The sequence below is a fragment of the Gymnogyps californianus genome, chromosome 6 (genome assembly GCF_018139145.2).
Source record: "Gymnogyps californianus isolate 813 chromosome 6, ASM1813914v2, whole genome shotgun sequence".
Classification (NCBI taxonomy): domain Eukaryota; kingdom Metazoa; phylum Chordata; class Aves; order Accipitriformes; family Cathartidae; genus Gymnogyps; species Gymnogyps californianus.
The window spans coordinates 21,213,605-21,228,101 of record NC_059476.1 but is presented as its reverse complement, the minus strand read 5'-3'; the positions used below and the strand labels follow the sequence as shown (position 1 = coordinate 21,228,101).

General features: G+C 41.8%; 1 protein-coding gene across 1 annotated transcript in view; it reads right to left on the bottom strand.

Annotated features, from left to right (window-relative positions):
* Window positions 1-14,497, bottom strand: part of ARHGAP22 (Rho GTPase activating protein 22) — a 161,679-nt gene that overhangs the window by 35,140 nt on the left and 112,042 nt on the right. The window contains exon 4 of the mRNA XM_050898757.1: window positions 4,853-4,981. Coding sequence (XP_050754714.1) covers window positions 4,853-4,981 — 129 coding nt within the window. The remainder of the gene's footprint in view (window positions 1-4,852; window positions 4,982-14,497) is intronic.

Sequence of the window (14,497 nt, the reverse complement as noted above, 5' to 3'; positions counted from 1 at the left end):
CATCATATCCTAGCTCCTAAACAGTCTGGCATCCTGGTGGACATGCATCTAATTCCAATATCTGACCCTTCAAAACAGTCATGTTTTACTCTCATGCACATGTTATCTGAAACATATTTACTCATCTAAAACAGGACCCCTAATTAGGCCTATGTCGGACTATTCTTCCATTACCCATAATGACTTTGAGCCAGGTATTAAATTACACCTCAGAGACTTGTCCCCTAGTTTGCAGCTCTCCCCTAATACAAGACATGGTCTGCACAGGGACCCAGTTGCCAGCAAAAACATTCTCTGCACTGTTTTGCTGGCAGAAGAAGAAAGAATCCACACATCATAGTTTATCTATATGGAGAAGAGGACTGGAATTAATGATAGTAGAGTGGCTTCCTCAGTAGACACTTCTTCAGAGCCCACCAGTTAAAAAGTGACTATTCCTCCTGAATGGAGAAACCACTTGTGGAGCTCTTGCAGCACAATTACTTTGTCACAAGGTAAAGCTCTCCGTGTTTGCCTAAGGGAAGCACATCCCTTCCAACTGCTTCACCTCCCCTCTGTCACAAGGAACTGATGAAAGCTTGGGATGACGAGGAAGAGAAATTACGATAAAGTAATGGAGAAAGAAAGGGGCTGTGATATACATTTCTGACAGAGGAGCAAGGAACTGCTCATGGCAAGAAAGAATATGTAAACAGAAGAACACACACACAAACATAACACAGGATTAACACAGAATGATTCTGTCCCCATGCAGTGCTGGTCGTGTGCTGAGCTGTGAGAGAGAGTTATGCCACTCGGCTTTCAACTCAGGCACTAAAAAACTCAGCTTTTGTACCTCATGGCCCAAAATTCAGTCCTAGACACATTATGTTTTACATCTGATGCAAGACAAAGATGAGGAAGGCACGCCAACTGAGAGGTAAGCAGATGGAAAGGGATTTCCTTAAAGTAGCTGTATTTCTTCAGACTAGAAGTACAGCCCCACTGTACATGTACAGAGTGAGGAATGACCTCCTCTCCCCTCAACTACACCAAACACTTTCAATGCATCCACCTTCGGAGGACACTGGCAGGCTCACCCTCACCCAAGCCTACGGCCACAAACCCTTTGTATTTAGCACTATGGCACTGCTACAAGCACTCCATATTAAAGAGCAGCTGTAGAACAGCATGACTGTAGGGCATAGAGGGACTCTCCACATAAACTTTTAGTGGTGTAAACTCAGAGCAAATTTTGTTCGTCATGGAGATAAGAAGGATCATAGGGAACATTTTTAATCACCCTCTGTCAGAATGTGCTATAAAACTCATTTTTATCAAGCCACTATGACAAACTCTATACTTAAAGACATAATCAAAACATACAGAGTACTCTCAAATCTCACTTTACAAAATTTTCTGCTCCAAATGAGGTGGACTAGACTCAAGAATTCAGGAGCCTGAAACTCAAGGAAACTTGTTAGAAATTATTTTTTCCATAAACAAGACAGCTCTTCTTCAAAAGACTTAGGAACTCTAGGATTTTAAGGCCACATCTGAAGTGTATCTCAAAGCACACATTCCATATGGCTTTTAAGCCTAAATGTGTCTCCTAGTAATAATTTGGGATCCTCAGCAGTTTTGGGGAGTTTTCTGGTTTAAGAAACCTTTGCTGCTCACCTTTAACCACAGTTCATGTGCCCACATCAACACATAAGAAGATACCCTCAACCTTTTTGATTTATGTTTCTCCAATACATTAGCAAAGATTAAAGTGTGGCTAAGCCTCCCCTTTTATCTTGGTATAATTCATTTTTACACCATATCAACCTTCTCCAGGGCTGGATATTTACATATTAATAATGAAGCCTGCTTTTTAGTTCTTCCCCCTGTCCCTTTAGCTTCATATATCAAAAAGTGTCGATAGATAAGACTTGGCTCTCAAATTAGTGGTGGTAGCAAAGCAGAGTTCAAATTATTCAATTAAAACACAGAGACAGCTATGTTTACTGTCCTCCCACATTTGAGCTAAGCTGGGATTTCACTCAGAGAAATTGCCCTGCTCTGATTCTGATGGAGGAGGAGTAGGTTTGATCATTTCCCCAAACTGGCTAAAACCATTTGGAAACAATGGTTTGAACATCAACTATTTCCTAGTTATTGACATTCCCATAAATACTTTGTGAAGTGCAAAGAGACTGAGGATGCAGCTCCATGGTTTCTTTAAGCCAATTTATGTGTGGGTTGCAGTCAGAATGAACAAGCATGCCCTCTTCCACCCCCCATCATCTCTCCTTCACCCCATCATCCCTCCCCACTGTCCTCATTGTGTTGGAACTACTAGTCTTGCAGCTGCATGGTTAGCAGGGCCAGGGAGCCAATCCACCTACAAACTAATCCTCCCTCCTTTTTTTTCCTGCCAGGTCATTTCCTACTGCACAGCTGCATAACCACTAGTATTAGCAGAATGAAACGTGGTGGGAACACATGGTTGCAAGGTGGGAAAAGACCACTCCTGACAGCAGCTAGCACTTCAGACAGCTCAGAGAAGTGTTGAAACCATAGCAGAAGAATCTGTTCATGCAGCTTGGACTACAAAGCAGACATAGCCAAGCTAGCTTTAGACTGATGCATTTGAGTATTAGGGCAGAGAGCTCAGGCCAGGCTGACCGCCCAGGATGTACCCATGTTCTTGGGTAGTTTTTATCCACAAACAGAGGAAAAACTTCAATAGACAATTGCAATTCTTTCCAACTCTGCAAACGGCAGTGCTTCTCTTCTACAGGGCTCAAGCCAGCTCTCACCAACAGCTGAAGCAGCCTTTACACTGACATTGATGGAACCAGATCAAATCTGCGGTATGTGAAAACAGCAACAAACAGCAGCTGCTGTATTCCCCCCTGCACTGCTGTATTCCCCCCTGCACTGCTCTGCTCCCACATTCCCATGATTTCATTTTATGTTTTTTTGATATCTCATAAAGCACCAGTTCCTGGAATCAAATGTAAGAGTAAGAGTATCTGCCTCATTTAAAGGAAAAATAAAATGTTATCTGATAGGTTTGCAGAGAAGTTTAGAGGTTGAGAGGAAAAAGAGCAGCTTAATTAGGACAACACTGCCCCCATAAAGAAACAAACAAACAAAAGAAATCTATCCCTACCTTTATGCCATCCTCATGTTTTTGTTTTTAAAATCCTAGGATTTTTAATTATTTATTACTTTAATACTTAAAAAAAGATGCTTGCTCTAGAACTATTCCAAGAGACTCACAAAACATGAACACTAACAAAAAAGAAGCCAAATTTGCACGGATACCAGCAGTGCTGACAACATCATGCCCTAAAGAAGGAGGCTGTTGTTGGAACGTGTACCATTCGTCATGACTGAATGTCTCCTTTTTCCTCACAGTATTTGTTTGATGCACACAGCAAAGCTGTAAAATACACACTATAAGGTCCACTACAAATGGCCACAGAAATACCATCTCTGAGATTCTAAGACTTCTGATTGAGGACCTGCAGGAACCTGCACTGAACTCAGAGTCTAAAAGACCCTTCACTGTGGACTGGACTTCAGAAGGAAAGCAGAACAAGCACATACTCATGTTTGAGGAGAAATCACGGTAGATCAGTTTCTACTAGTGAAAAGGGCTTGTTCTGCCCACAGCACAACAGCATCGCATGCAACCTCTCAGAATCAGGTACAAGCTGCCTTTTGTACATACACCCTTTCCGCTAAGTGAAAGAAGGACCTAGGAAAAAATTATGTCATCAGTAGAGATTGTATCTCCTCCAGACAAACTAAATGCTGCTACACAGAGACTCAAAATCATAAGAGTCACTTAAAAGAAAAAAACAAACAAACCCCAAGACAAAAGTTACTAACAAACACTGGGTCTTCTTAGTGACCTTGTGGTATTTGAGCCTCCCTCAATTGCATCAAGGTCACTTCCCCCCACCCCCCGCCCCCAGATCCAGGAAAACTAGTAACTTCATTTCAGCAAAAGTAATTGTATTACCTAATCCTTATCTGGCACTTTTTTATCTGTACCTCTCAAAAGAGGTCGATATCACTATCTGCATACGATACCACTATTTGCATGAACTCCATCAGTAGCACACAAGTCACTTCAAAGCATAGAGTGCCCAGTACCAAGCCAGTAGCTGCTGTCACCAACAGTGAACCCAGAAGAAAACATCTGTGAACCCTTGTTCTAGGCTAAACCACAAAAATACCTCCTATCTAATCTACTGACTTGAGAATTTGAAGATTGTGGTATAATATAAACACTGAGAGTCTGGATTTTTTGTTCATTTTAACTACAGGAATTGTCAACAGCCATATTATCTTACAGGTGTTCACTCAGCCTGACCCTGTTGTTCTTCCTCAGGCTACACCCCCACTGAAGCTAGTAGAAGCTTTGTCTTCTCAACTGGGCCCTACATTAGCTAGATGAAAAGTTTTGCTGCCTCTGGCTGTACGGAGGTTAAAGATGGGCATCTGCCCTTGTGGTAGAAAATTGAGATAACTCGACACACTCCTTTATGTCCATAAGGATAAGAAAGGTCCACAGAATAGTTCATAATTAGCTGTAAAAACCTGAGTACTGACAATAGTGTTATGTATATTATCACTACCCATTTCTGACTGAGTCAGTTATACAGGCTGGATGTGCCCTCCCCTCCCATTCTCTTCCATCCCCTGGCAAAAAAAATCAACCCAATCGCCTTGCTGCAAAAGACTTCAGACAATCAAGAGCTTATCTAGGCATCTCAGTGATTTTACAGTGTTACACATATCCTAGTATCACAAGAATATGTTTTACCTTGAGGCAAATGTTTTAATTTATGTGCATGTGAGCTATTTGCAATACCTCCACCAAATGGAGCCCATATAACCCGTCGGATGGCTTTCACCCAATCTTCCATTTCATTCTGGGAATTAGCCATGAGCAGGAAAGTCTCATGATTGACAGGCATCTTTTCCCGGTCCCCCGCACCACCTGAAAGACAGAATACAAATCTCTTTTAGCATCTAGTTCAGAAGAGAGGAACCAATGTTTAAAACCACCAAAAGTCTGGGTCAAAATGATCAAATGACTATTTTAATTGAGCAGTTTTACACACAATTCCTACTCATGTGCTGCAGCACCCACAAAGCACAGGTTGATAGAAGATCAAAGCAGAAGTGCAAAATGTGCATTTCCAGTGTGGGAATCTGGAGGTTTTGTACCTGCTGTCCCAGCAATAAGCAAAGTGAAAGCATAGGCTGTAAGACCCTACAGGAAGAGTACGAAATGAATTCCATATGCCTGTGCTGAGGTATTGAGAGATTATTACCCAAAAGGAGGACCAAGTGAATCATAAGACATTTTAGTGTTTGAGATGCAGAAGTTGCAAGATCATCCACTTTCCCCAAGTCCCTGGGAATTTCTAGTCTCAATATAGAAAAAGAGACCCATTCTGATTTTGGATCCACTTCAGAAGGAATATTTTGAAGAGGAGTTAAGACTTGGGGATATGAATCTGACTCTCCCACTTGAAATAACAACTTTAGGAGCTATTAACGTTGGCATGCAGTATCTCAGGAAAGTACTGACCAGAATATCAAATGCACAGAATATCAAATGCACTCAAGGTGTCATATACATCTGTCACTTGTGGATACTCCAAGAGTTACAACATTTTCACCCTTCTTTTCCCATTTTCTTTTTAGGTCAGCACCCACTTCAGTCAGTTTAAATCTTCCCCTCACCCCTCATTTTATGTTCCAGAGCTGGATACAACCTAATGAGGGCCACACAAACACATAAAAGCTCTATTGGAGCAGCCTCTGTATAAAAAGGCTACTGATCCTGTCCAACACAGCAGCTGCATCACTAGCGGCCTGGAGCTTCTCCATCACCATGGAAACTGCCTTTGGCTTTGCTACAGAGATAACATCTTAGCTGTTGTGTCACTGTCATTTCCACGCTTACATGGCTTTCAGTACCTACTGGCAAGCCTGCGCTGAGCAGCTGAGATTGCCTGTCCATGGAATTCAGAGATAAGAGCAGGACGACGGTATGCGGTGGTTTCTGCAGAACTGATTTAGCGTACACAGAACATGCGCCTCCTAAATCCTCACTAATCTGGAGAAAGGAGCAAGCTGGGAGCTGCCTGCAAGCCAAGGAAGTACTTTTTCTTGCTATTAATTGTTTCCTGGCCTAGACACACTCATGGATCATACGCTGATTTGCAAAACAAAAGGGGTAAAATGAAATGAGATATGTTGGGAAGGATTTAGTGGCTCTCTGAGAAGCAATTCACTGAACTGGGAAACTGAGGCAGTCTTTCAGTAAAGAAGAGAGACAACGGCCACCTGGGACTAGGCATGCAGCTTAATAAACAAAAGCCATCATACTTTTTCCCCATGTGTATCCAAATTCTGCTTCTTTCCTCATAGCATCCTCTTGGACAGCCTCTCATTTTGAACTTACTGAATGATTCATATTCCTTAAGATATATGAAGTAGAACAGCTCTCTAACTCAATGCTAGGATGCAGGCATCTGAATAGATCAATGCTCCACCACACTCCACTGCAAGGAGGACATACTTCATCCTTTGCATACAGAACTATCAGAGCAGGAAATTACAGTCTGTGAAACTCCAGTCACAGCCTAATTCTTTTACCAACGTATTCAAGCCTCATGGTGAAAGCAGATGTCACGAGGTCTAGTTCTTGTACCTTACCTGGCAGACCTATTGCCATTTCACAACTAAATATTTTTCGGGAGATATGATAGCAAGAAAGAGGCTTTTCACAGCCACCAGCACACATCAGAAACAGGGTTCAGGATCTAGCATCTGGCAGATAGATAGCCTGACCTCAAGCTAGCTCTTCAAAGGAATGAAACAGTCTCAAAAAAACATGTACTGTATGGGTCACACCACCAGCAAACAACTGAGCCTGGTCAAGGTAAAACACAGACCCTGTTCTTAAATTTAAAGGGACCCAGTTGAGATCTTGCCCACCCAAGCCATGAAGATCAAGAAGAGACCAGAATCTTAGCTTAGAATTAATTACATACCACAAATTTAGTCAGAGCAGCTGAACTAACCCATACAAAGATTGCCATATGAAGCATAATAAGCAGAGAAGGATGAAGACGATGTCTTACTGGACTCTGCAGAAGTGGTGTCTCAGCATCTTCCCACTGAATCACTGTACCACAGAGACCTGACTACAACTCCCCTTCCCCTAAGATGTTACTTTGGACCAGTCAGCTGCCTTCTAAACCTTTGCTGGCCTTCTTCATGCAAGAAGCATTTAGGGAAAAAACATTTATACTTCTATTTGAGTCTGTAAAAAGTAAAAACAGGATGGGAAAAAAAGATTCCTGTACACGCTAGACCTGAGACTCTGCCAAAAACTACATACAGCTCCTCCGTGGTTGGCTTTCCTCACTGAAACTTTAAATAGGAGCAAGGTCACGACCCTACAAGCTGCCTGTGGGAGAGTCAGTAGTGACTAGTCACATAAGTGCAAGCAAATGAAGACAACTCCATGCACGGAGGCTAGCTTAGAAACAAGAATGCACTTCAGAATTGCTTCTTAGAGAAAGCCTCATATGTTAGCATGACATGAATATGCAGTGGCAGAGCATGCAGACACACCTATAAACTATTTTTTTTTAAATAACATTTTAATCATGTTCCTTTCCACACATGGCTGGTTCCTTTCACTACATCCTTGAGGCAACACGCAGAACTAGAGTTCCCTAAAGGGCAAAGTTCAGACATGTCTGTCTATGTTGTAACATTCAATAGGTTTTGAGTCTTAGTAGTCACAAGAATGAGAAACAGCTAAATTCAAACATGTAGATCATCTTAAAAAACACCCAAGGAAACAATGCCACATACACCTTTTTCAGAAGTCCAGAATTTTACCCAAAATTCACAGATGCTTTCTCTTCTGGGCCTAGACCAAAACAGGATATTGTTATGGGTTTCAGATTTGAGTTAGCAACACAAATGCTGTATCAATTCAAACACCTCAGTCTTTAGGAATTGTTTTAGGCAAACAATTTTAAACCTTCCTGCCTAAAAACACTTGGACATGGAATTTTAGTTTTGCCTCTCACAGCAATATGAAGTTCGCATTCAGATACTGCATTCAAACCTCTTCTTTGTCACTAACGGAGCTCCAGCCCTGACTACGGTTGCCGTTAGACTCTAACTCTGAAGCACACAAGCGCTACTTCTACTGCGTGAATCAAACACGGCTCTGGCTACTCAGCACCACGATAGGGATGAACACTCTGCTAACAATTTTAAACACAGACAAGGGCTTTTCATTCCCTTGAACAGAACTTCTCACTCATCTTTAATCAAGCTCCCATACAAACAAGACCGGCCCTCAGAGACCAACTCTGCATAGCTCAGGATTGCCACGGGCAGATATTCCAGTCCTTCTGCTCAAAGCTACTTTCATCTCCAGACCAGAGGAAAAATAAAACTGTCTGCAAACACAAACAGAGTGCAAGCACCTCAATAGATGTGGCAGAAGCAGAGGGCTTAACTTTGGGGATGAATAGTCCATCTGCTTCAACATTAACCCATTACCAGGAGATCCCGCGTTCAATCACCTGCTCTGCTGCAGACTTCCAGTGCATGTTGGACAAGATGCACTGGATTCCATCCCTATCCATAAATCAAGTTGGCAGCTCTACTTGCCTCCCTCCCAGGTGTACAAGACCAGGAAAGGTCACGGCAACCATACAAGTACATACAGTAAATGTAATAGCTTAGAAAGATTAAGGGACTTGTTTTGTTACTGCTCACCATTCAAAATGGCTGCAGGTCCTGGTTGACTTCAATGCTTTGCCACCTCTGTCTCAAGGCACCTTTGTCAAGTTGCTTTACATACACTGGTAGGTATCTTTGCCTCAAGGGAACAGCATAGCTCCAGGCTCCTAGCTGCATTGCATGAATGCTCTCTCTTCCAGGCCCAGACTAGTTAAAGCTGGCAGAATTGCTCTCGTGCCGTCTGCTCACATGGTTTGTGCAACTGCATTTCGTATGGCCTTAGAGCCATCTGCTACTGATGTCAGCTGTATAGCGTTCACCTCAGAGTAACGTGCCACCTCTAATCCTTAATAACAGTCCTCCTTTCAGCTCTCCCCCATGCCCCACAACAGGGAAGATTACTGAAAGACTGGGGCTAAGTGACTAGCTGAAGGTCAGATGGAGTGCTGCAATAGCAGCAGGAATCACAATCCACACTTCAAAGCCCTATTTACTGAAAATTCTTCCTTTTTTGACCATCCTTAGTCTGGTGTGCATTTCACTGAAAAGTGCAAAGCATAAGGCTGCCATTTTGCTATATTTACCTGTCCTGCCCTGTGCTCCTGTTCAAAGAACCTGTAACAGACGTTCAGTTGCATCTCTCCCTTTATACAGCTGTTTTCAATGAGAAAACATTGGAATTTTTTGTTTGCCTTGAACTTAATTCACACAAGCTTAACCTTCTTAAGATCAACATTTGTGAAGCCAAGCCTTAGATCCCCTTTGTCTGTATGGAAACAGAAGTTCAGGGGGAACAGGACTGGACTTCCTAGTAGGAGATGTTCCTGCCCCATTGTATGTAAAAGGAGGAACTTTTCTATTCTCAAGTAAAGCTGCTGTCAGGTTCTGCTGAAGTTGGCAGCTTCTTTTTTTGTTCAGAGCATTTCCCTTCCTTCCACCCCCTCATCTGGTTTGCCTTTCGCCCATTTCTTACATCATTCTGCTTACTGATGTGCTTGTGTATTGTCATTATATCAACTCTACTGAAAACTTACACAATTACAAACGCTTGCGCATGTGCATATATTTACATGTTTGTCTTGCTTTGGTGTGGATAGTAGAGCGGTATTTTAAGTAAGAGTGAAATTTAGTTGGCCATGTGCATGCTGCTGCAGCGCGTGGGGAGGCAAATGGCAGTTCAAGGCTGAATTATGAAAGGGGTGGCTGGTGGGTAACACAAGGCCCAGCTGACATGTTCGCCCTCAGTACTAAAGCAAGTAGTGACAGGAAGCCTTTGATTGCAGACAAGCAGCAACAAAGATCTTGACAGATGGACAAAAACTAACACCCACAGCTGAAAAGAACAATTGCAACGATTCATCTTCTCTGACCTGCTCTTTATGATTGTCTTAAAGGTGATTATCAGATTCAGGGCTCTAAGATCTCCCTGATAACAAAAGAAGGTGAAAAATGAGGTAGATGAATTCTGTCAAGATTAAGGGCAGCTCTATTAGGGGGAATCTTTCTTTGCACAGCAGGAAGAAACTCCCCCAAACCCCAGTCTTGATCTTTGGATTATGAAAAGAGTGCTTGGAGTAGTCACTTGAAACCTAATTCCATTTCTTCAGTCATGGCCTTTGATTCTGGCTAATGCTCAACCTCTATCCTGACCACTCTCCCCCCCAACCAAAGTTTTCCAAGAGCCTGAATGCTAGAGATAGACTCTGTCTATCATACCTGAATCTTGGGTTAACCTGCCATCAGCATGCAGTTTAAACTACAACCAATGACAACTCCACTGCTTTTCTGGATGATCCTTTAACAGAAGGGAAAACTTGCTGTGAATACAAAACTGATCTTGAAATGCTCCATTTCGGCTACTTGAGAACAGAAAAAACAGCAAGAAAAATCTGAAGTAGTCAAGGAGTGACAGATAAAAATAAGGAAAACTGACAGGATCTACAAGGGTATGATCTGTGAAGAATTGAGCAGTACAGTAAACACTGATGTGTGCTTGCCATTTTTATATTTTTATCTATCTATACACACCCACCCGTCTATCTATATATGGGATATCCAAGTTGGAAGTTGATTTGGAAGCTGAGAGAACAGACTTGTGATCACACTTTAAAAAGCTTACAAAATTAAGAAAAAAAAGAGGTTTGGGGATTTAGTATCATACGGAGTGCAAATAAAAGAAACAAGCTTTGAATCAAAATAAATTTATTGTGTCTCAGTTCCAATGGACAACATAATGGCAATTTAAAAAAAAAAAAAAAGCACCTTTGCAGGTGAAAGGTGTTTTATTTCCACAGTTTGGAAGGAGTTTGAGGGGATTCTAACATTCACCTTTCTTTTAGTTGTGTCAATGAGTAAAGTGAAATCTTAACTACCTTTTATTGTACTGAGTAAGTTCAGCTCATAAATTAACACGATTCAAATTTTCTTAGGGCAGGATTTACAAGCATGCACTAAAATCTCATTGACTTTTCAGTCAACTATAAATGCCTAATTTCCTGAAACGCTTTTCAATCCACCAAGTTTAATGACAGTTACAAGTAGATGATCAAATATTCAACTAAAAGTCCTTGCAGAGGATTTTCATGAGTTCCTAAAGGATTTTTAGATCCCAGATCTTAGACCTCATCCCAGAGAATAAAGCAAAGGCAGGCAAACACTCTAAAGCCACTGCCATCTATAAACTAATCCAAAGGCCCTGTGATCTGTTCTCCCCTCCCATGCCTTCTGTGGTTTCAGACACCATTAAACTGCTTTAAAAAAGCACCAACAAAGAGATTAGACCTCAGAACTGTGGTTTCTTATGCAAAAATTCTGACATGACTTAACATGAACAGAGGCACTACAGCTTCTCTGTACTGGTACATGGACTACAGAAAACCCTTAAAAACCTAAGGCTAGTGCTCTATTTCAGTTGTCAGGATCAAGTGTATGATTACTAAAACTATATGCAAGAAATGAAGATTTCGTTTAATCTTTGGCCTTTTATACATAAAAATTGTGTCAGGTTAGCTTGACTCTCCTGCCTGGAGATGCCTTTCTTGATAATGTTGTGTGTTACCTGCATTACTCTAGACTTATCTATTAATTAAACTGAAGAACTGGTTAATGCTACTAATCACTTCAAATAAACCAAAACCTTGAAAATAAACAAACCCATATTCCAGGCAGGCCACACGCTGGTAAGTGATGTCACACTCCAGGAACCACGGCAAACAAAAAAAGATGCAAGATAAGAGGAAGGGAGAAAAACAATTTCAAGTACTCTTAAAGGAAAAGCAAGTAGCATTGCACACAAACGCCACCTTGAACCCCTGTTTACATGTGTTCAGTGCTTTGTAATGTTTAAGTCTACTTAATTTTTTTTTATGTGTTTTATCTACCTTAGGCTGAACTGTGAGGAGGGTTGACGTGAGCCCAGGCATAATATGCAACTGCTAAGTACATTATTTTTTTCAAGGCCATAGCATCTCCCTTGTACCAACACAGCTCAGGCACTGTTCTGTCCAGCTTCTGCCCACAATTACTTTGCTCCATAAAAGGGACAGCCATTAATAATGATCACACTGCCTCCCTAACTAGAGAGGTTTCAGGAGCCTGTGAAACATGCCCCCAACTCTGTATAGTATCCCTATAAGCAAGTTGTATTGTTACTGCTTTGGGTTTTGTATGAGCTTCTGCTAGCTAGAAGCAAGAGATGAAATCTCTCCAACATGGTCACAGCTAGTTTCGAATGCCAGCAGAACTATTCCAAAGAGGAATCAATCAACAATAATTAACATGAGGAGCAACTACTACACCAGCAATCGCTAGGAGCTGCATGATACCACTTCGCCTCTGCTGCGACTTGTGCATTTCATACTGAGTGTGAATTCTAGAGTACTGATATTCTAATTATGTCCAACGATGCCTTCAGGGGTTAGACTGTCAAACAAGTGACAGTTTGCTCAATTAAACCCTTGTGGCTCTTGACTGAAATAATGTTTCCTGATAGGAAGTTACTGTGGAAACTGAACATGTTCACTTCAAAACCTGGATCATAACAGAGATAGCAGCAGCTTCTTAGGTGGAGTTCTCAGTGTGCAACAGCATGATCACTGCCTCTTACAGCAATATCTGCTGACAAAGCAGACAAATTTAGGGTATAGTGTTGCCTCTCCTGACACTAACACTGTTTTGCCTGCCAGGCAACAGGTATCTGCCACCTTGGCACCAGCTTCTCACTGGGGAAAAAGTTCCTACTGGAAGAGAATCTGAAGGTGTTTGGAGTGCAGGCATAGTTGTGGTTCAGCTTCTTCCATCTGCACAAACTTGAGCTCCAGAGCTCACAAACCTTTCCTTCAAAATCTGACATGTCACCAGCTCTTAAGGAGCTGTTCACCTCATGCAGCGTCTGTCTTAGAATGACAAAAGGACAACTTCTGTCCCTCTCTACAGGTACGCTGGGAAGAAAAAAACAAACAAACAAACAAAAAAACCCCCAGAAAAGCCATTTCTTTCCCTCACAAAAAATGACCCTAACCCTGCAACAAAAATCAAGTCTGTGGTGGTGATGGCAAGTGGGGATGAGGAGGAGAAATAAAAGGTTGCACAGCTTTTTCCCCAGCATGTTCCATAGACAGCGTTGTACCAACAGCAGGCTGCTTTCCCTTACCCTCCTTCCTTCCACTCCAGAAAACTAACCCTTGCAGTCTTTCCTCAATGTATTTCAAATCTAGAAAGTTAGAATGAGCCTAGTCCTTAATAGTGATGAAGCGTGGAACTGCCCGGGCTACACAGAGCTGGTCATTTCACTGTCCTCTGGTTTGGATGGAAAGGAAGTGAATTCTTCTCAGGCCAGCAGAAGCCACACGCTCACAGGGAGGCGATGCAGGTCAGCCTGCTGGCAGAAGCTATGTGCCTGCCCCTACAAGGCACATTGCAGGAGACATCTAAATTAAGGCAACTGTGAATTTGAGGGTACAAAAAAAAGTTACAAATGTATGTGTGAAAGACTCAGAAAATAGTGGCACATCTATGCAAAGCAGGCCACACAGTTCCATGTGGTCCTCCAAAGCAGCAAGTGCTCAACACTTCTGAGGAATCTATCAAATTACACATTCCAACTGTGGTTATGTTTACACACTATTATAAGGGAGGAAATTCCTTCCTGACCAAAGATGATGATACTTCGTGCTTTAAAATATGTGAATGAAAATGACTGGATAATTTTTATGCATTACCATGCAACCACAAGCAATTTTCTAATTCTCATAAATTTCTTTAAATCTTTAACATTGAAGACAAGAGTTGAGGGAAATATTAAATCCTGACAAGAAATTACTTACCACATCATCAGAACGGCAAAGTCTGATCTATTTTTCTTTAATACTTTCACACTGTAGACATAATATCCAACTTCTGCATTCTTCTGGAACTGTTGTGCTCACATTTTCCAGGTCTGCTCACCAATAGGAATGAAGTGGTTCTCATGCCTTCTAAATACATCTCTCTACAACTATCTTCTCCTCCTCCTCGCCCCTCATAAGCCTATTTTTTCTTTCCCCTGCACCTAGTCCACCATGAAACCAAAGACATCCTCACTGTATTTTTAAAGGACTACATGTCTCCCATCTTAGCCAATGCTCTGGACTTTGAACTAAGGAGAATGGAAGTGAAGCCATCAGCTACTACAGCTTAGGCTGTAGACACCAGAGCTTTTAGCTGAGCCTGTAAACACTCAGATTCTCTCTCT